Raw genomic sequence first — 22,110 nt, 5'->3', positions numbered from 1 at the left:
AGAAACAAGATTCTCTGGTCTGATGAAACCAAGATTGAACTCTTTGGCCTGAATGCCAAGCGTCACGTCTGGAGGAAACCTGGCATCATCGCTACGGTGAAGAATGGTGGTGGCGGCGGCATGCTGTGGGGATGTTTTTCAGCGGCAGGGACTGGGAGACTAGTCCGGATCGAGGGAAAGATGAACGTAGCAAAGTACAGAGATCCTTGATGAAAACCTGCTCCAGAGCGCTCAGGATCTCAGACTGAGACGACCCTAAGCACACAGCCAAGACAACGCAGGAGTGGCTTCGGGACAAGTCTCTGACAAGCCTGGACTTGAACAGGATCGAACATCTCTGGAGAGACCTGAAAATAGCTGTGCAGCGACGCTCCCCATCCTACCAGACAGAGCTTGAGAGGACCTGCAGAGAAGAATGGGAGAAACTCCCCAAGTACAGGTGTACCAAGCTTATAGCGTCATACCCAAGAAGACTCAAGGCTGTTATCGCTGCCAAAACAGCTTCAAAAAAGTACTGAATAAAGGGTCTGAATACTTATGTAAATATAATATTTGCATTTTTTTAATACATTTGCAAAATGCAGTGGGGGTATTGTGTCTAGATTTGATGAGGGGGAAAAACTGTTTAGTCCATTTTAGATTAAGGCTGTAACGTAACAAAATGTGTAAAAGATGAAGGGGTCTGAATACTTCCCGAATGCACTGTATGTTTTCCATTCATTGTAAATCCTACAATACACACACACACTTAAGAATTCTAAGAGATACACACACTTGAGAATTCTAAGAGATACACACACATTTGAGAATTATCAAGCATGCACACCCACGTACACATGGCTCCCAGGGGCTCTGAGTGTGAGGCCTGCCCTCCATCCTTCCCAAACCAGCGTGAGTCCCTCGCCCCTCTCCTCCATCCTACTTCCTGACTGCTAATGCACCCAGCCGAGGAGAGTGTCGGAGGTCCATCTCCCTGCCTCCACACACACACACTCTGCCCGTCACTCACACCCACCGGCTGCTCAGTGGACTGTTAATGTGCTGAAGAGTCTCAGCTTAACTCCCAGTCCTTCCACTCCTCTCCACCACTCCTCTCCACCACTCCTCTCCACCACTCCTCTCCACCACTCATCTCTATCCAGTCCTCCCACTTCTCTCCCGGTCCTCTCCATCCAGTCCTCCCACTTCTCTCCCGGTCCTCTCCATCCAGTCCTCCCTCTTCTCTCCCGGTCCTCTCCATCCAGTCCTACATCTCACACATGCATTCTTCCTAGTATCCACTTCTAGGTATTGGTTATGACATTAACAGGTGGATGTTGTTTTGATTCAATATACTGTATGTGTGAGAGCCTCTTAGGAACAGGTAGAGGACATTAGATCAGCTAAATGGAATAAAAATAAAGCGTGGGATGGTACAGGATGCGGTTGTATTTGGAGTAACATAACCAAGACCTGTACAGTAGGTTTCCCATTCCACACAAGTCAATGGCCAACAGCTCTGTGATGTCCTGCAGTATTAGTGTGACAAACCGCTATGTGATGTCCCGCACTATTAGTGCAGTATTAGTGTGTCCATCACTCCATATATGGGCCTTCTTGGAAACTATTGGACAGCCAGACACTTAGTCCCCCTTCAGCCCATACTGTATGCAGCCTTAGGAAATGTAAAGTGCTTAGAGTTTGAGAAAACCTGAAAAAGCACTTATAGCTGCAATGTTTTTACTTTTTTTTTACTGCTACTAAGGTTGTACTTGCAATTACTATTTGTTAAATGAACCTTGTAATGCACTTTTCTGTCTCTGGTTAGGAGCATCTGCCAAATGGCTGAATTATAAATCATTATCTTCTTTTCTCCCTGGGTACCCTCTTAACGATCCGTATATCCTTCTACCTTTCCTCCTCTTTCTAATCCCTCTCCTCACCCTCCCTCCCCATCTCCTCGCCCTCTCCTCGCCCTCCCTCCTCCTCTCCTCGCCCTCCCTCCTCCTCACCCTCCTCACCCTCCCTCCTCGCCCTCCCTCCTCCTCACCCTCTCCTCGCTCGCTCGCCCTCCCTCCTCCTCACCCTCTCCTCGCTCGCTCGCCCTCCCTCCTCCTCACCCTCCTCACCCTCCCTCCTCCTCACCCTCCTCACCCTCCCTCCTTGCCCTCCCTCCTCCTCACCCTCTCCTCGCTCGCTCGCCCTCCCTCCTCCTCACCCTCCCTCCTCCTCGCTCGCTCGCCCTCCCTCCTCCTCTCCTCCCTCGCTCTCCCTTCTGCTTCTGCATGTCTTTAATGGACTAGGTTGGTGTATTGTAAAAGCACTTTGTGACAACTGGTGATGTAGAAAAGGCTTTATAAATACATTTGCTTGATTGATGGATCTCTTCCTCTACAGACGTCTTCCCCCTTCACAAGATCTTCCACCTGTGGGACACCCTGCTCCTGGGGAACAGCTCCTTCCCCTTCTGCATCGGCGTGGCCATCCTGCAGCAGCTCCGAGACCGCCTGCTGGCCAACGGCTTTAACGAGTGCATCCTCCTGTTCTCCGACCTGCCAGGTAAGAGAGGGGTAGGGAGGGTGAGCGGGAGAGAGGGAGGGGGCAAAGACCAGTGGTGATATCCCTAGGACCATGCCTCAGGACTACCTGGCATGATGACTCCTTGCTGTCCCCAGTCCACCTGGCTGTGCTGCTGCTCCTGTTTCAACTGTTCTGCCTGCGGCTATGGAATCCTGACCTGTTCACCGGACGTGCCACCTGTCCCAGACCTATTATTTGAACATGCTGGTCATTTATGAACATTTGAACATCTTGGCCATGTTCTGTTATAATCTCCACCCGGCACAGCCAGAAGAGGACTGGCCACCCCTCATAGCCTGGTTCCTCTCTAGGTTTCTTCCTAGGGAGTTTTTCCTAGCCAACTTGTTTCAACAAGTTGAAACAAGTTGTTTCAACACCTGCATTGCTTGCTGTTTGGGGTTTTTAGGCTGGGTTTCTGTACAGCTCTTTGAGATATCAGCTGATGTACGAAGGGCTATATAAATACATTTGATTTGATAGGAAATCAATCCCTTTTTTAGGCTGCATCCTCAATGGCTCCCTATTCCCTATAGAGTGCACTACTTTTGACTGGAGACCTTTTATAATGCACTGCTTTTGATTGCAGGTAATCCAATCCCTATTTAGTGCAAAGTAGTCCACTATATAGGGAAAAGGCTTCCATTTTGGACACACTGTTAGTTTCCCTCCACTCCCTAATTGTTTGATTTGATTCATGTGTAGTGAACAGGGCCAGTGCTGTACCTCCTGGATGTGTAGATGTAGTTGTCTTTATTGATGTGTTGAATGCTAGATGTCCTGTTGGTCCTCCAGGAGGGCTGATGTGACTTCCTGTTACTGAAGTGGCACCATCTTACAGGAACCACTTAATGAGCCCGCTTGAAACGGACCGCTTTTTAAAAATATTCACACAACCCTTCAAAAGCCCTCCAAAAATAAGAAGTGCGCCGTACGCACTCAGACACTGCAGGTTGGGGAACGATGACACTTTTTAAGATAGTTCAGAAAGAAAATACTATTTGAGTACCGCTCTCCTTCCTTGCATCTGGGTCTCTGACTGTGCCTTGCTTTACTTTTAATGATGTCGTGGCTCCCCAAAGGGCTAATGTGTGTGACTGATGTCTTCCAGCCTAGTGAATGATATCCCTGTAGGGAGATGCTGTGAGGTCCTCTGCTGAGAGACACTCACGCCTTTGTGTTTGATAAGCGTTTCACGCTGTGCTCGGCAGCTGTCGGAAGACTCGCCCGCTGAGAGGGTCATTTGGGAACGCGTAGACTGCTGGCCGCAGGATAACCACGTGGCGTCCAGCGCTCAAAATCTTCCCGCCTCTGGTGTCGGAGAGGACATGACTCGTCATCCTGATGGATCTCTGTCGAGTCGAGGGGGTTTTGTCCATTTGGGCTCGGCGTCATTTATAGTGATGAGGCGAGTGTCAGGGTATTATTACCTGGAGCCTTCAGAGATGCCTTGTGGCGTTAATTCTGTCTAGGCCACAATGGCAGGGTTACTTCCCAAAACAGACAGATGGGGGGTGGGGGGGATAAATACATGTTGCCATGGTAGTAGAGGCTAGGTAACCAAGCTGTCTCGAGCATGCCACTAGAGCACTGAAGCTTAACACCCAAAGGTAGAGTTGTGTGTTGTGAAACGCTGTCCTGGTGTGAAGTAAGTTTGTAGTCTAGCTGTGAAAAGAAAGGAAAATAACCTGAGAGGGAAGAAAACGAGTGACCGGATTTGAACTTCCTTGTTTGGTCTTGTGTCCATTACAGTAGATCAGTGTCCTCGGTTCAACCCCCAGCCCTGATTTATGACACATTTCAAGTGGCTGTGGATTTCAGCTTATGGGTCCTCATTTGGCCTCTCATTACGGAAGTGTGTATTTCTTTCTGAGTGTCTGTCAGCGGGGAAAAAAGTAATTTCGGGGGCACAAATTGTTCAGGGAGAATTTATTAACTGGGCTGCACGGTTCCTAAGCTTGTCTGAGAGTGTGGTGTGCAGTGTGTGAAACCGTCAGATCTCAGGACATTAGGGACAAGGGTAGCATTCCTACAGAGCATGACCATACAGATTCACTTAAAGAGGAACACACACGCTGGCACTGGATCTTAGACGGGACTGTGCTTTAACCCTGTGAAGAAGCCCCGCCTCCTTCGAAATACAATCTATTCATTCTATTTCTATACTTCCTCCAACCCAACAGTTTTGAGATGCACTGGCATATGACAATGTCATGTTTGCTGTTGTTGACGTGATTTATGCAGAAGCATTGGGGGACTGCTAATCTTCTGTCTCTTCTTTCTATGCAAGGCTTCCCTACTGAGTTCCTCCCAGTATTGGGATTTTGGGTGAGTGGAGGAATTTCGGGACTAGACTTTGACGGGTCAGTTGGCAAGAACAAGTCGATTTTTAATGCAACTTTGAGAGTAGTAGTAGTTTGAGCCTCTACGCCACACAGGAATGAAGTTCTCGAACAACCCCTCTTTTTTTATCCCTCCCTCTCTCCTTGCCCTCCCTCTCTCCTCGCTCTCCCTCCCCCCTCTCTTCTACCTACCTCTCCCATCAGTCCCCCACTGCAAAGTATCAGCCAAGTATCAGTGACAGAAAATCCAGGGGCCGGCAGCATCCATAATGAATGTATCTCACAGAGCTCTCAACGCCCGGGGGATATCTCCGTCAGTTTCCCTTAAACCCCATTGCCAAACTGAAACGGCGATTACCCCGTTTGGCTGAGAGGCGGGTGACATTAAAGTTTAAATAACAGTTGTGAGACGGCAGATGTTTTCATGCCAAAGGGGACGTTAGGGTACTCTTACTCCGGATGGCTGACTGGCTGCTTCCAGTTGTTCTGTGTCTCTTTCTCTCTCTTATTTATTTATATATATATATATGCTGCTACACTTCACTATGTTTTATTGGTCCAGCAGGCACGTGATGAGCAAAAACAGGCGAAAGGAGAGGGCTCCTTATAAAGGTAAAATATGTTCGCCCTGGAGGAGTGTGAGAGCACAGCTGCCAGCTTCAGTATTACTACTGGTAACACCTGGGCCCATAGGACATCACTCACCAACCTTTAGATCTGTACTGACACTTCAAAACTAAGACCCGTTCACTCACACCTATTACCAGGAACAACCCACTAAATGACTAGTTCTCTCCCTGTTGTAATGGGTGAGACTTGATACTAGGGTTAACGGCACCACAACACTTTGTTGTCACAAGTGCTTTACAGGTATGAAGGGGTTAGTGGGTTCAGTGCTAGTTTGTTAACCTCCAGTGGTTTGGTTGCTGGGTCAACTCCCAGTTTTAGATTTAGTATGCTAGCGTTGTAGCGCTCATCATTTAGTGTTGAGACACGTGGTGCATATTAGGGCTGAAAACACTGAGCTCTCTCTCTCTCTCTCTCTCTCTGGGTTGAGGTCAGTGATATAGTAGTCTACAGTACTACTGCCAAGAGATGAGCTATAGGTGTGCCTACCATAGGAGCATATCATTGACTATGTACATACCCAGAGCTGCAGGAGTTGTGACATGTTTTTGTTGGTTATGTTGTGCCTAAGGGGGCATATGGGGGAGGGAATGCTGTCCCTTGCAGTCAGGTGTTTGTCCCTCTCTGTGCTGAGGGTGTCAGGATCTTGCCCGGTTCTGGCATTTAGGTCGCCACAGACTAGTACGTGTCCCTGGGCCTGGAAATGATTGATTTCCTCCTCCCGGATGGAGAAGCTGTCTTCATTGAAGTATAGGGATATAAGTAGCACACAGGAGGAAATTTTTCTCTGAGATCATTTCCTTTTGAATTTCTAGCCAAATGTAAAGTGTTCCTGTTTTGATTCATTTAATAGAGTGAGTTAGGTCTGCTCTATACCAAATTAGCATACCCCCTGAGTCCCTTCCCTGTTTCACACCTGGTAGTTTGGTGGATGGGACTATCAGCTCTCTGTAACCTAGAGGGCAACCAGTGGGTCCATCTCCTCTATACCATGGTTCTTGTAGGATGACAATGTCTGCATTTCCGATTTCTTTGATGAAGTCCAGGTTCCTGCTCTTTAGGCCAAAGGCAGATGACCTCAGGCCGGGATATTCCAGAATGAGAGAGTGAAGGCTTTGTGTTCCATAAAGTGTCCAATGTTGTTGGTCGTGTGGTTTGGCCTCAGACCAGTAGGTGTGAGCAGAGCCTGCTGAGAAGTATCTTGCTGGTCTGGGCGGGGTGTCTATTGATCTATTGCTCCTGTGTGAAGTGTTGGGGCTGCGTTTGAGAGCTATGTCCTTTAGGGTCCGGGCGAAGATGGGCACTGCTGCCTTGTATAGGTGGACCTGGTCATAAAGACTGTTCTAGTCCAGGGTGGACCTGGTCATAGAGGCTGTTCTAGTCCAGGGTGGACCTGGTCATAGAGGCTGTTCTAGTCCAGGGTGGACCTGGTCATAATGACTGTTCTAGTCCAGGGTGGACCTGGTCATAAAGGCTGTTCTAGTCCAGGGTGGACCTGGTCATAATGACTGTTCTAGTCCTGGGTGGACCTGGTCATAAAGGCTGTTCTAGTCCAGGGTGGACCTGGTCATAATGTCCTAGTCCAGGGTGGACCTGGTCATAAAGACTGTTCTAGTCCAGGGTGGACCTGGTCATAAAGGCTGTTCTAGTCCAGGGTGGAGTGGTGGGCACTGCTGCCTTGTATAGGTGGACCTGGTCATAAAGGCTGTTCTAGTCCAGGGTGGAGTGGTGGGCACTGCTGCCTTGTATAGGTGGACCTGGTCATAAAGGCTGTTCTAGTCCAGGGTGGACCTGGTCATAAAGGCTGTTCTAGTCCAGGGTGGACCTGGTCATAATGTCTCTTCTAGTCCAGGGTGGACCTGGTCATAGAGACTGTTCTAGTCCAGGGTGGACCTGGTCATAAAGGCTGTTCTAGTCCAGGGTGGACCTGGTCATAAAGGCTGTTCTAGTCCAGGGTGGAGTGGTGGGCACTGCTGCCTTGTATAGGTGGACCTGGTCATAAAGGCTGTTCTAGTCCAGGGTGGAGTGGTGGGCACTGCTGCCTTGTATAGGTGGACCTGGTCATAAAGGCTGTTCTAGTCCAGGGTGGAGTGGTGGGCACTGCTGCCTTGTATAGGTGGACCTGGTCATAGAGGCTGTTCTAGTCCAGGGTGGATCTGGTCATAAAGGCTGTTCTAGTCCAGGGTGGACCTGGTCATAAAGGCTGTTCTAGTCCAGGGTGGAGACCTGGTCATAAAGGCTGTTCTAGTCCAGGGTGGACCTGGTCATAAAGGCTGTTCTAGTCCAGGGTGGACCTGGTCATAATGGCTGTTCTAGTCCAGGGTGGACCTGGTCATAATGGTTGTTCTAGTCCAGGGTGTACCTGGTCATAAAGGCTGTTCTAGTCCAGGGTGGACCTGGTCATAATGACTGTTCTAGTCCAGGGTGGACCTGGTCATAAAGGCTGTTCTAGTCCAGGGTGGACCTGGTCATAAAGGTTGTTCTAGTCCAGGGTGTACCTGGTCATAAAGGCTGTTCTAGTCCAGGGTGGACCTGGTCATAAAGGCTGTTCTAGTCCAGGGTGGACCTGGTCATAATGGTTGTTCTAGTCCAGGGTGGACCTGGTCATAAAGGCTGTTCTAGTCCAGGGTGGACCTGGTCATAAAGGCTGTTCTAGTCCAGGGTGGACCTGGTCATAAAGGCTGTTCTAGTCCAGGGTGCACCTGGTCATAAATGGCTGTTCTAGTCCAGGGTGGACCTGGTCATAAAGGCTGTTCTAGTCCAGGGTGTACCTGGTCATAAAGGCTGTTCTAGTCCAGGGTGGAGTGGTGAGCCAGGAAAACGTTTGGTTTTGAGCCACAGTCACAGAAAATACTTGCGTTTATCAGCTGTATGGTAGCAGGGTGGAGAGAACCACTTGTGCGTTGGAGAAAGTAGAAGAAGCTTTTTCAATCACCCTTTCCTGTTGTGCTCTCCGGTCGTTTGTGCCTGTGTGTATTATTATGTGGTAGGGTGACCCTAGTTGGTCCTCAGACAGAAGGTCTAGGGCGCGCTGGGTTTTTGGACACCAGAGTGTAGACACTGTGTTTGGGGAAAAAGTTTATTTTCTCTAATGTATTTCATGTTTGTACTCCTTATGGATTCAATCTATGTCTTATGCATGTCCTCACAGTGGGTGTGGGGGGGTTGTCAGAAGGGCCATCAGGGTGGCTGACAGGGGGGGGGGGGGTGCTCAGAGGGAGTGAGATCCCATGGGCTTGGGGTTCTTCATTTGTCTGTCCCGCTGTGATTTCGATGCTATGGTCAGGGGTGGACTGTTCTGCCATGGTGTCGAGACTTTTGTCCAGTGCTGAGGTGGGCTGTTCTGCTGGCTTCTCTGTGGGGGTGGCCACCTCTCTAGTAGGTTGTTCTCTGTCACACGCCATTCCCTCACCCTCCTCTCCAGCAGTCTCATCCTCTAGTGCTCTGCTCTTCACCATCTCCTGCTCTTTGTCCTGTTGATGTTGTCTCACTACAGTCCAGAGTGCAGATATGTCTCTCTCCACCTCCAGGTCTGGTTAAGGGGGTGTTGTTGTGCTGGACTGTTGTCTGGGTCTGTGCTGACTTCTCTGCCTCTCTCTCTCTGTGTGTCTGTCAGGCAGTGAAGGATTGATATCCTCTTACTTGTGTAGCCCCAGATTCCTTTTGTTTAATTGCGTACTTGTGTTTTAGCGGCTTGTAGCTACAAGAGATTCATGTGTACACCTCAAATAAAACCGTCTGTGTTGCAGTAGGAACCAAAAACACACTACCTCTCCATCAGCATGCAGACAGGCAGTTTTGGTGTCCTTACTACATACAAACCTGCTTTTCATGTGCAAGTTGTCATCGTCTGGCTCTCAGCCAAGTACTGTAAACTTCAGAGCAGCGTGTTTAATTTATCTTTCATCAACCAGTCAATTACCCTAGCTGTTTTCTCTTCCCTCAGGTGATGCTATTCATTGTATTTATTCAGTGCCTAGGCTGCCAAGCCAGTTCTGGTTATGACCTTTTACAGGCTGCACTACAACATCATGCCTCACAGTCACTATATATTTGACAGAAAGTTTGTCTCTAACACACACACACACACACACACACACACACACACACACACACACACTGCCATGGAATGCCCAGCCGCACGCTGGGGCTTGTTAAACCGGTTGTCAATCTCTCCTCAAGTATTAGGCTAGCCTCTGTTTGCTGGAGGTGTGTGTGATTGCATGCAATATTCATGACCCTGGGCACTACGACATCATGCCTGACAGTCACTATGTAAGCCTGATAGATAATGTATTAAGCAATAGCTTTTTCGTGACCGTAGATTAAAATATTGTAGATGGTTGAATGAAGGGGTATTTCAGACTGGTTAAAATGTTTTGTAGTTGTTTATTTTTGTGATGGGGAAAGAAGCACCTCTCGGATTCTCTCTCTCTCGCTCTCTCTTTGTCTCTGAGCGTTGGAATAAAGGTGAACAGTCAAGATAAAGTTACAAGCGAGCGGGCTCTTAAATGATCCGGACACTCTCTTCTCCTCTTTTCCCTCCATAGACGGTGAATGGTGCCAGGGTCATTCATTCTCACTGTGACAAGACTATTACAGTTAATACCAGGGGAGGACAGTTCCCAGAGTGCTTAGAGGGAGGTGGTGCACGCACACCGTCATAAGGTTCTCTTGGTCATGCAGATCGAGCCCAGATCTCTGTCTGAACGAAGTAAAACTGTCAAGGGGCACGTTAAGGATGTGCCATATGCCTCTATTGCGCCCCTCGAGTGACGCTCAGTCTCTGATCTCTGACCCTGATAGCTCTTCTCCTCCTCCGCCAAATCGTTTGGCAAACTGTTAAACAAAAGTCGACCACCATGAGAGCATGGTGTTATCTTTTGTGTCATTAATTTCGGAGGCAAGATTAGAAGGCAGGAATTCGCTACTGAAATTCAAAGATTGGGAGTTAAAATTGAATTGAATGATGAACCAAAGCGAGGCAGGACTAAGCACGCTAAGTAAACCGAGGCAGGCACAGTAAGCTTCTTTTCGCCCTGTGAGCGTTCTAGAACGCAACGTCTCAACCTGCTGATTTTTGTCCCCTATTTGTTCCTCTGTTAGTTCAACATGTTGCCTTTTTAAAGTCATCTGTAACTTTTTCTTGTTTGGAAACTTGCCAACACAAACACACACGTCACAATGGCTGGCTTGGCAGCAGGTAAGGCCCTGTCTTGGGTGTACTGATGATGTGGCAGCATTTGCCTTCACGCAACATTAGCATCCGCCTCAATGAGGAGCACAGCTCAAAGGCCTGATGAGCTGTAGTTCTAGACATGTAGCTAGGAGTAATACAACTCCCAAGAGCTGCCAGACCACTTCTCAGACAGGAAGTCGAATGTTTGGATAGACTGATGCAGTGAGGATCAAAGGGTTGCATAGGAAGTGGATTGGATAGGGTTGCTTTATGGGTTTTGTGTTATGAATGTCACTGTGTGTGTGTGTGCGTGTACCATTCTAATCAGAATGGCCCGAGAGGCTACAGTACAGCTCCGTCAATCAATTTGCATTTTAAATGTAATCAAAGAAAGTGCCCGGGTGCATTTTTCTTCTTCCAGTTTACAGTAGACCATCTATTTACATTCTGTAGACAAGTGTCCACATTGACATGCAGGGAGCATTTGCCAGTGATTCGGTTGTCTCCTTCCCTCCGTTGTGTTTGATTGGGGCTGTGGCACTAGTCACTACCCGATCATTCAGAGTCACATCCATCTCCCACAGGGCCGTTGACACAGACACATTTTAAAGGCGCAATCTGCGATTTGTGTTTCAGCCTTAAAACATAGCCAATGGAGTAGTGCTGTCTCATATATTGGGTTATGGTAGGCCAATGGAGTAGTGCTGTCTCATATATTGGGTTATGGTAGGCCAATGGAGTAGTGCTGTCTCATATATTGGGTTATGGTAGGCCAATGGAGTAGTACAGTCTCATATCTTGGGTTATGGTAGGCCAATGGAGTAGTACAGTCTCATATCTTGGGTTATGGTAGGCCAATTGAGTAGTACAGTCTCATATCTTGGGTTATGGTAGGCCAATTGAGTAGTACAGTCTCATATCTTGGGTTATGGTAGGCCAGGGCAGGACAGTTGTACTTAGACATGCATTAAGTTATATTCTTCATGAATCAAGGGGTATTTAATCAAAATGGCAATTGAATAGAAGAGGCCATATCCCAGACTGCCTTTTTAATAGGGTTCCATATCCCCATTACCTAGCTAGCAGTTGCCAGAGTCCCTCCAGTCCAACAGTTGATTTGTAGCCCTGACTGTGTCAGAAACCCCCCTCATTCAATCAACCGCCACATAATCAACTGAATCAAATCACATCTGTCTGACAAAGTGTATCTCTAACACACACACACACACACACTGCCATGGAATGCCCAGCTGCCTGTCTGTCGGTCTCTGTGTCTGTCTCTGTCTGCCTGCCTGCTTGGCTGGAGAGGAATCTGACTACCAGTGGTTCACTGGAATGACCTCCTGTCTGTAACCATATATTTGTAAGGTCCTGTACACTGAGAGCATACCGCCCCTCTACCATAGCCTGTCCTGACAAACCCTCACCCCCCATTCCTGGAATAAAGATCCATCTCATATTTGATTTTGTCTGGGTCGGTGGCAGGCCATGCCAAAAGCTCTCATTAGCCACATGTTTCATTAGCACAGAAAAAGGGGGCAGTGAAATAGAGAACAAAATGAAGAATGTTTCCCTTCCTCCTTCCAGAGATTGACATTGAGCGCTGCGTCCGGGAATCCATCAACCTGTTCTGCTGGACTCCCAAGAGCGCCACTTACCGCCAGCACGCCCAGCCTCCCAAGGCCCAGGGAGACAGCAGCACCAACGGCTTCGGCAAGGCGGCCAACTACTACTCCTCAGACTACCAGGACATGCCCAAGACGGACCTGGTGAGTACTCCTCCATCATCACACACGACTCACACACAGATATGGACACATTCACTCACACACAGGTATGGACACTTTCACTCACACACAGGTATGGACACTTTCACTCACACACAGGTATGGACACTTTCACTCACACACAGGTATGGACACATTCACTCACACACAGATATGGACACATTCACGCACTCACTCGTGTATATATGTACTCACATTCACGCATAGCCAAACTCATACACCTCTCTCACACACACACACACACACACGTTGGTTTTATTATCCTAACCTGAACCCTATAAACCTAAATCTGAGCCATGAACCTGAACCCTAATTGTAACCCTAAAATAGCCCTTTTCCTTTTGGGGACTGGCAAAATGTCAGTTATTGTTATAATAATTTACATTATTTACTACCCTTGTGAGTACTTTTGAAATAAACACACACACACGTACAGGCACACCATCTAACTCTATTCTAGCTCCTTCATGCCCAAACAGGCCTTGCTGTAAGGCAGTGGGCCCTATTTAACCTGTTTGCAGCTACCTCAATCCACCCATCTCGTCATGAGTTTACATGTGTTCCCACTCAGACATGGGTTGTCCTAGGCCCCATGATTGAGTGGGGATGTCTCTTGTGTGGTTTTCACACCCTAATGAAATCGTACTATTGTGTCTATTGGTTGCTCTCGGTTACTCTCTCGGTGACATTTAGTCAAATGTAGACCGCCTCATTCTCAGACAGACAACACTACAGTACACATGTAATGGAGATGGGGGACATTGAGGGTCAGTGAGGACTCTAGACCCAAAATGGCCGCTATATTGCTGTATTAATTCCTTCCGGAATCAGTCAGTGTTTTTCCAGTTGCTCAATCTTTCATATATTATTAATTGGAGGTTTCCATTTTCCGGTGGTCAGGCTGTCAGCTTTGACTGGCTGTTAATTTATGATTATTCAGAGGGATGAAACTTGACTGGCTGTTAGTTTATGATTATTCAGAGGGATGAAACTTGACTGGCTGTTAGTTTATGATTATTCAGAGGGATAAAACTTGACTGGCTGTTAGTTTATGATTATTCAGAGGGATAAAACTTGACTGGCTGTTAATTTATGATTGTTCAGAGGGATAAAACTTGACTGGCTGTTAATTTATGATTGTTCAGAGGGATAAAACTTGACTGGCTGTTAATTTATGATTATTCAGAGGGATAAAACTTGACTGGCTGTTAATTTAATTTGGTCCAAGGGGAATAAATCCTGGGTTGTAATCTGAGCCTAATGGCTGGTTAACACAGACACGAGGGGCTCAACCCTAAACCATTTAAACACGTCCAGTCTCCGGAGGCCCGATTACCACCCACAAGTATCCTGGCTAGCTTACTACTGCCCTCTTGAGAAGATTCAGACAAATTTACTAGACAGACACGATCCTCTCAATCCCTATATGACGTGAGACACGTTTGACAGAACCGAAGGTAACAAATTCTAGTACCAAACCCTTTTTCATGTTGTCGTATTGGGAAAAGTACCTAAGGTTCGGTTTACCGTGTAATGATAGTCTGCAGTGCCCTCAAGATTCTTCCTCAGAAATCACATAAAGGCAGGGAGGAACAGGAACACAGCTGTGAAACGTCAGTCTCAGAGAGGTTGGTTTACAGCGCTAGGCTTTCTTTTGGGGGTAACAGAGGAGAACCACGAACATGCAACATAATGGCCAATCTTAGAGGGAGGCTAGAGTATTGACCTGAATCCAGTTTTTCTTATTAATACCATGTTCTAGGAATCATGGTTTTATAGCAGCTACAGAAACCATAAGGATACCAAAAGCATAATGATTCCCACTTCATTTCATATCCCTGTTCTCTACTACTGTGTGTTCCATACATTTCAGCTTCAACGTTATAGTATATATTTTTCCTGTTTTTTGAATTGCACATGAAATTGTTACAATTTTTAAAATACTCTCCTTCAAGATCCTAGTCTGCTTATCTGGGTTTGATCGTTTTAGTTAAATAACATCACATTTTACTCGACACCCAGAAGTTGAAAGAAACGACCACATCTGAAGATGGATTCTATCATTTAATTTCTCAATATGCGTGTTGAGTTCATATCTGTTTGGTTGACTGTATGCCCTACAGCGTGCAGTGAGTAACTTATTCAATTTCCCAAAGAACATTTCATCAAATCCGGGCGAGATGATGTTGTCATGACACCAGAGAAATGAAGTGTTTACTGTATGCCTGGACCCAGGACCCGGCTCTGCTCTGGGCCTAGCTCGAGTCTGTCTGTCAGCAAAAACACGGAGGCATTTGATTAAAAAGCGTCGCTCTGCTCTGCTTGCCCCTGCTGCCAGAAAAGTTACTTCACTTTAGTTGAGAGGGACATTGGTAAGTGCCGCATGGCCATTAATGGAACATAAAAGACATTTAGGGTCTGTATTTATAAAGTGCTGTTCTAGGATCATCGGGAGGACCCCCCTCCCCCGTCCATATAATCTTATTCAATATGATCTAATAGGAATAAATGTGGGGAGGAATATCCTTTCTCCATTTCTTTGTGAAGGTTATTCCTTAATGGGTTTCATGGCGGCTCCTAGGTTTCAAGTTAGCCCTTTTCTGATCAGTTTCTTTACTCATGATTTTGAATTCATCTGGTCTGTCGCGACTGCAATTTACACTGAAATCCTTGATGGGGATAGAGTCGTGCCCTGAGAAATTATGCCAGCGTTTGTGCTAATACTGTAACTGAATGCCTGTATGTCACCATGATTATAATGCCATGAATGTATGGGAGTTCATATTGGGATGGCAAATCGCTGCATGGTGAATGTACAGCACGGCTGTTGGCTATTCATTATCACTCGACCTCAGTCTAAGCTGGTTGTCACCATGATGGGTATTGTCGTTATAGTACTGTACATTCATGTTCTCATGCAGTTGATCATGTGAACCAATAGGGGCTATCAGGTTCCTCTGCACAGTAAACGTTGGTGAGGAAAAACAAGCTCTGGGTAGTGTTCAGTAGTGCACACCATCGCAAAGTGTTTTGCAACAGATGGTACAAATTTAAAACGTTATTGGACAAATGTGGACGGTTTCTCCCGGTTTCACACCATTTAAAAAATGCTTACTCCATACTGAACTGAGCCTGGGTCATTATATTATAATGCCATTTAGCAGATACTTTTATCCAATCAATGCGTGCACACATTTTGCATACGTGTGGTCCCGGGAATCAAACCCACTATCCTGTCATTGCCAGCACCATTGTGTATGTGTGTGTGTGTGTGTGTCTGTGTGTGTGGAGTAGATATTAAAGCTGTCTGATTATACAAATTTATGACATCTTATTCACTTCTTAATGCATTCTAGGCTTAGCTTTTAAAGAGCTTTATATTGATTGTGATCTCTTTTAGGACATCATCCAGTTACCTTATCCAAGCAACAGTTATCATCATAATGGATTGCTCTTATCAATCTTTCTCCTACTTTCTCACTGCTGATTGGATAAGGTGCTTACAGTTTGCCTGTGCTAATCCAAACTATTTGTTGTATTATTGTCAGTCTGTTTGTGTGTGTGTGTGCGTGCACGGCTGTGTGTGTGCCCGCCGGCCAATGGCTGTGTGTGTGCGCCCGCCGGCCTGTGTGTGTGTGGTCATTGTACAGCCTTTATTACCTCTTTATGGAGCCCTCCTATCAGTCATGGCTGTTTAGTGACTTCGAAGCCTCTCTCAGCCTATTGCGGACAGTCAGCACTGATGGAGGGACTGTGCGTTCCTGATGTAACTCGGGCAGTTGTTGTTGCCATCCTGTACCTGTCCTGCAGGTGTGATGCTCGGATGTACCGATCCTGTGCAGGTGTTGTTACACGTGGTCTTCCACTGCGAGGACGATCAGCTGTCCGTCCTGTCTCTCTGTAGCGTTGTCTGTCTGAGCAGTTTCACAGTACGGACATTGCAATTTATTGCCCTGGCCACATCTGCAGTACTCATGCCTCCTTGCAGCATGCCTAAGGCATGTTCACGGAGATGAGCAGGGACCCTGGGCATCTTTCTTTTGGTGTTTTTCAGAGTCAGTAGAAATGCCTCTTTAGTGTTTTAAGTTTTCATAACATTGACCTTAATTGTCTACGTGCCTCTGTAAGCTGTTAGTGTCTTAACGACCGTTCCACAGGTGCATGTTCATTTAATTGTTTATGGTTCATTGAACAAGCATGGGAAACAGTGTTTAAACCCTTTACAATGAAGATCTGTGAAATTATTTGGATTTTTCGAATTATCTTTGAGAGACAGGGTCCTGAAAAAGGGCCGTTTCTTTTTTTGCTGAGTTTAGGAACTATAAAGGGTTCTCCTTTGGGGACAGCCGAAGAACCCTTTTAGGTTGTAGATGGCACTTTTTTAATCATAGTGTATCAGTGAAATGCTTACTTACTGGCCTTTCCCAACAATGCAGAGAGAAACAGAGAGAGAGAATAGAACAAAAAAGATTTACACAAGGAATAAAAACACAATGAGTAAGGATAACTTGGCTATAAACATGGGCTACCAGTACTTAAGCTGGAGGAACAGGTACATGCCCAGTGCAGTCAACATTCAGTTTTCCTGTGTCTTATCCTATTGTACAACAGCTGATGAAAACGAACACTTTAAAAGTGTTTGTTTTCATCAGCTGTTGTACAATAGGATAAGACACAGGAAAACTGAATGGCTGGTTTTAGTCCAACTCTGCGTGGTTATATACGCTCAGAGGTCTTAAAGCATTGAGTGTCTCCCACCGATTCAATGACTGGACAGTTAAGTGAATAAAATACACCCGCAGAACCTAATGATAATGAACTGCCTCTCGTTTGTATGAGTAAAGCACCCTCCTCCTCCTTCGTCTATCCTCTCCTTGTTTGCACAATTGCCCCTTGTGGGATTAATAGCCTAAAGTATTTTTAATTTAATTCTTTTTCACTCTTTTTCTCTCTTCCTCTCACCCCTGCTCTCTCGTTCATGCTCCCTGCTTCCTATTGACTCATGACAGCCAGTGAAATGTGTGATCTGTGCCAGCAGATCATCGGGCTCATTGATGCATGTATCAATAGCAATCATTCCACGATCCCATCCTCTCTCTCGCTCCATCAGTGAATGTGAGAGGTCTTCACAACTTGATTTGTGCTGTATCCTGAGGAGGATATATTTTTTGGAATACATTCAACTGCCATAAGGTCATCGCCATCCATCGAAAGGTTCTACTTCAGATGATGCATTGTCTCATATCACCTGCCCCTTGCCATGTATTGCCGTAGATTCTGTAATTGTATATATTTACAAGGAGATGTTTCGTGGAAGCTTTGAGGTTTAGGTGACATTATACAAGAGTCATTTGGAAAGCAGAACTTCAGTGACACACCTCTAGAGATGTCAAGACTGCTTACAAAGGGAAAGCTAAGTAGGATTCCCCCTCAGGCTGCACACTCTGTTCACAGGAGATACCGGCACCTCAGTGCCACCATTGTCCCTGCCACACAGACTCCTAAAACGTGCTTATACTCTCAAGTCTTTGATGACAAATAGCCACAGTGCCAGTGGACTCCCTGGCTCTCCCCATTAACACTGCTCATCAGAGCCGGTCTGCGCTGTCACCTCCAGGGCAGCATTATCCTGTAGTGTCGACTGGAAAGGGAGAGTGCCTTTCCAAAATCCTCTGTCCTCAGTACAAAGTATTTTCTGCTTTGCCGTCAATGGCACTGATATCGCTTCGGGTCCTTTCTTGGGAACTACGTACAGTATTTACATATTTACAAAATACTGACAAAGCTATTGTACAGTTCCACTGAATGCTGTTATTGTCACCAAGATATTAAAGTCTTCCTTTGAGAGTTCGATGTTTGCTGGACAACTAAATAACAAACTGTACAGTCGTGGCCAAAAGTTTTGAGAATGACGCTAATATTAATTTTCACAAAGTTTGCTGCTTCAGTGTGTTTAGATATTTTTGTCAGATGTTACTATGGAATACTGACGTATAATTACAAGCATTTCATAAGTGTCAAAGGCTTTTATTTACAATTACATGAAGTTGATGCAAAGAGTCAATATTTGCAGAGTTGACCCTTCTTTTTCAAGACCTCTGCAATCCACACTGGCATGCTGTCAATTTATCTTCTGGGCCACAGCCTGACTGATGGCAGCCCATTATTGCATAATCAATACTTGGAGTTTGTCGGAATTTGTAGGTTTTTGTTTGTCCACCCGTCTCTTGAGGATTGACCAGAAGTTCTCAATGGGATTAAGGTCTGGGGAGTTTCCTGGCCATGGACCCAAAATATTGATGTTTTGTTCCCCGAACCACTTAGTTTTCACTTTTGCCATATGGCAAGGTGCTCCATCATGCTGGAAAAGGCATTGTTCGTCACCAAACTGTTCCTGGATGGTTGGGAGAAGTTGCTCTCGGAGGATGTGTTGGTACCATTCTTTATTCATGGCTGTGTTCTTAGGCAAAATTGTGAGTGAGCCCACTCCCTTGGCTGAGAAGCAACCCCACACATGAATGATCTCAGGATGCTTTACTGTTGGCATGACACAGGACTAATGGTAGTGCTCACCTTGTCTTCTCCGGACAAGCTTTTTTTCCGGATGCCCAAAACAATTGGAAAGGGGATTCATCAGAGAGAATGACTTTGCCCCAGTTCTCAGCAGTCCAATCCCTGTACCTTTTGCAGAATATCAGTCTGTCCCTGATGTTTTTCCTCGAGAGAAGTGGCTTCTTTGCTGCCCTTCTTGACACCAGGCCATCCTCCAAAAGTCTTCGCCTCACTGTGCATGCAGATGCACTCACACCTGCCTGCTGCCATTCCTGAGCAAGCTCTGTACTGGTTGTGCCCCGATCCCGCAGCTGAATCAACTTTAGGAGATGGTCCTGACGCTTGCTGGACTTTCTTGGGCGCCCTGAAGCCTTCTTCACAACAATTGACCTGCTCTCCTTGAAGTTCTTGATGATCTGATAAATGGTTAATTTAGGTGCAATCTTACTGGCAGCAATATCCTTGCCTGTGAAGCCCTTTTTGTGCAAAGCAATGATGACGGCAGGTAACCATGGCTGACAGAGGAAGAACATTGATTCCAAGCACCACCCTCCTTTTGAAGCTTCCAGTCTGTTATTCAAACTCAATCAGCATGACAGAGAGATCTCCAGCCTTATCCTCATCAACACTCACACCTGTGTTAACGAGAGAATAACTGACATGATGTCAGCTGGTCCTTTTGTGGCAGGGCTGAAATGCAGTGGAAATGTTTTTTAGGGATTCAGTTCATTTGATGGCAATTCACTCTTCATAACTGATCACTCTTCATAACATTCTGGAGTATATGCAAATTGCCATCATACAAACTGAGGTAGCAGACTTTGTGAAAATGTAATATTTGTGTCATTCTCAAACCTTTTGGCCACGACTGTATACTGACGATACCAATTCTACCTGAGTGGTCATAACTCTCTCTTATCTCCTTCTCTCCAGTCGCGGGAGCCCTTGGCGCTGAGTGACCTGAAAGCCGAGGTGTCCCCCCGTATCTCAGCCGAGGACCTCATTGACCTGTGTGAGCTGTCGGTGGGGGGTCAAACCAAGAGGAGCAAGGCCAGCAAGCCAAAGATCCTTGCCGTCGACATCCGCAGCATCGAGGAGTATCCTTTGTGTGTGTGTGTGTGTGTGTGTGAGAGAGAGGGGAATTAATCAATCAATTGATCGGTTCAATTAATGAAGCCTTTTCTACATCAGCACATTAAGCAGTTGGCACAAAGTGCTTTTACAATAAAACCGACCTCGACCCCAAAGAGCAAGCACAGCAGAGACGGAGGTCTTCAGGGCAGATGATTAAAATATGCCTCTTCTTCTACCCCCGGGCTGTTTTGTGTTAGCACAGCACCACATAGAGAGACGAGAGCCCAAGTGTTCTGTTTTACTTTGAAGGGGAATTTATAGCATGTTGTCATAAAAGACGAGTCGTACTGTAGCTCATTTGAATAAATGCACGTGTTATTGGCCTCGGCTATGTCTCCAGAGAAGGGATCGCTACTGAAATATGCTTTTCACCTTCAGGCTGTATTGGTGTTGTGCAGTACCACCACCAGTACTGTGTGTGTGTGTGTGTGTGTTTGGCTTGTATGTAGCTTTTAGCGCCATCAAGACTGATCTACTCAATTCACACACTGCTAGTACACAGTCTTAGAAATATTTTATGTTGGTTCAGTTCAGCCATGGCTTTGTGCAGAGTATACATTGGCTGTGTATATGACTGGTCCTGTGTTCAATAACTGGCTTGCCTTCTGTGCTCTCTATCTGGCTGAGGAGAGTATGGAGGTCTGGAGTGTTAGCTACTGCGTCAAATCAAACTTTATTTGCCACATGTGCTGAATACAGCAAGTGTAGACTTTACCGTGAAATGCTTACTTACAAGCCCTTAACCAACAGAGCAGTTCAAGAAGAATAAAATATTTACCAAGTAGGCTAAAATTGAAAGTAACACAATAAGGATAACAATAACGAGGCAATATACAGGGGGCAACGGTACCCCTGCACAGTGTGTAGGCTAGTTGAGGTAATCTGTACATGTAGGTGGGGGTGAAGTGACTATGCATAGGTAACAAATGAACAGCGAGTAGCAGCAGTGTACGGGGGGGGGGGGGGGTAATGTAAATTGTCCGGTGGTGATTTTTATGAATTGTTCAGCAGTCTTATGGCTTGGGGGTGGAAGCTGTTGAGGAGCCTTTTGGTCCTAGACTTGACGCTCCGGTACCGCTTGCCGTGTGGTGGCAGAGAAAAAAACGTTTATAACTTGGGTGACTGGAGTCTCTGACAATTTTATGGGCTTTCCTCTTACACCGCATATTATATAGGTCCTGGAAGGCAGGAAGCTTGGCCCCAATGATGTACTGGGCCGTTCGCACTACCCTCTGTTACGCCTTACGGTCAGATGCCGAGCAGTTGCCATACCAGGTGGTGATGCAACCGGTCAGGATGCTCTCGATGGTGCAGCTGTAAAACCTTTAGAGAATATGGGGGCCCATGCCAAATCTTTTCAGTCTCGTGAGGGGGAAAAGGTTTTGTTATGCCCTCTTCACGACTGTCTTGGTATGTTTGGCCCATGATAGCTTGTTGATGATGTGGACACCAAGGAACTTGAAACTCTCGACCCACTCCAATACAGCCCCGTCGATGTTAATTGGGGCCTGTTCGGCCCGCCTTTTACTGTAGTCCAAGATCAGCTCCTTTGTCTTACCCACATTGAGGGAGAGGTTGTTGTCCTGGCACCACACTGCCAGTTCTCTGACCTCCTCCCTATAAGCCGTCTCATCGTTGTTGGTGATCAGGCCTATCACTGTCCTGTCATCAGCAAACTTAATGATGGTTTGGCCACACAGTTGTGGGTGAACAGGGAATACAGAAGGGGACTAAGTACACACCCCTGTGGGGCCCCTCTGGACCTGAGGAGAATCCATTCTGCCTGCTTATTAGCTACCGCATAGCCTGTTAGCCACCTCATGTTAGCCTGTTAGCCACCTGCTAGCCTGTTAGCCACCTGCTAGCCTGTTAGCCACCTGCTAGCCTGTTAGCCACCTGCTAGCCTGTTAGCCACCTGCTAGCCTGTTAGCCA

At 46.5% G+C, this 22,110-nt stretch overlaps 1 protein-coding gene across 1 annotated transcript in view; it reads left to right on the top strand.

Annotated features, from left to right (window-relative positions):
• The window catches only part of LOC110514596 (TBC domain-containing protein kinase-like protein), a 61,159-nt gene that overhangs the window by 23,333 nt on the left and 15,716 nt on the right, over nt 1-22,110 (top strand). Inside the window, exons 22-24 of the mRNA XM_036954052.1 lie at nt 2,377-2,538; nt 12,292-12,473; nt 19,977-20,140. Coding sequence (XP_036809947.1) covers nt 2,377-2,538; nt 12,292-12,473; nt 19,977-20,140 — 508 coding nt within the window. The remainder of the gene's footprint in view (nt 1-2,376; nt 2,539-12,291; nt 12,474-19,976; nt 20,141-22,110) is intronic.

Source organism: Oncorhynchus mykiss, chromosome 19 (genome assembly GCF_013265735.2).
Source record: "Oncorhynchus mykiss isolate Arlee chromosome 19, USDA_OmykA_1.1, whole genome shotgun sequence".
Lineage (NCBI taxonomy): Eukaryota > Metazoa > Chordata > Actinopteri > Salmoniformes > Salmonidae > Oncorhynchus > Oncorhynchus mykiss.
This window is presented reverse-complemented; position numbering and strand designations above follow the sequence as displayed.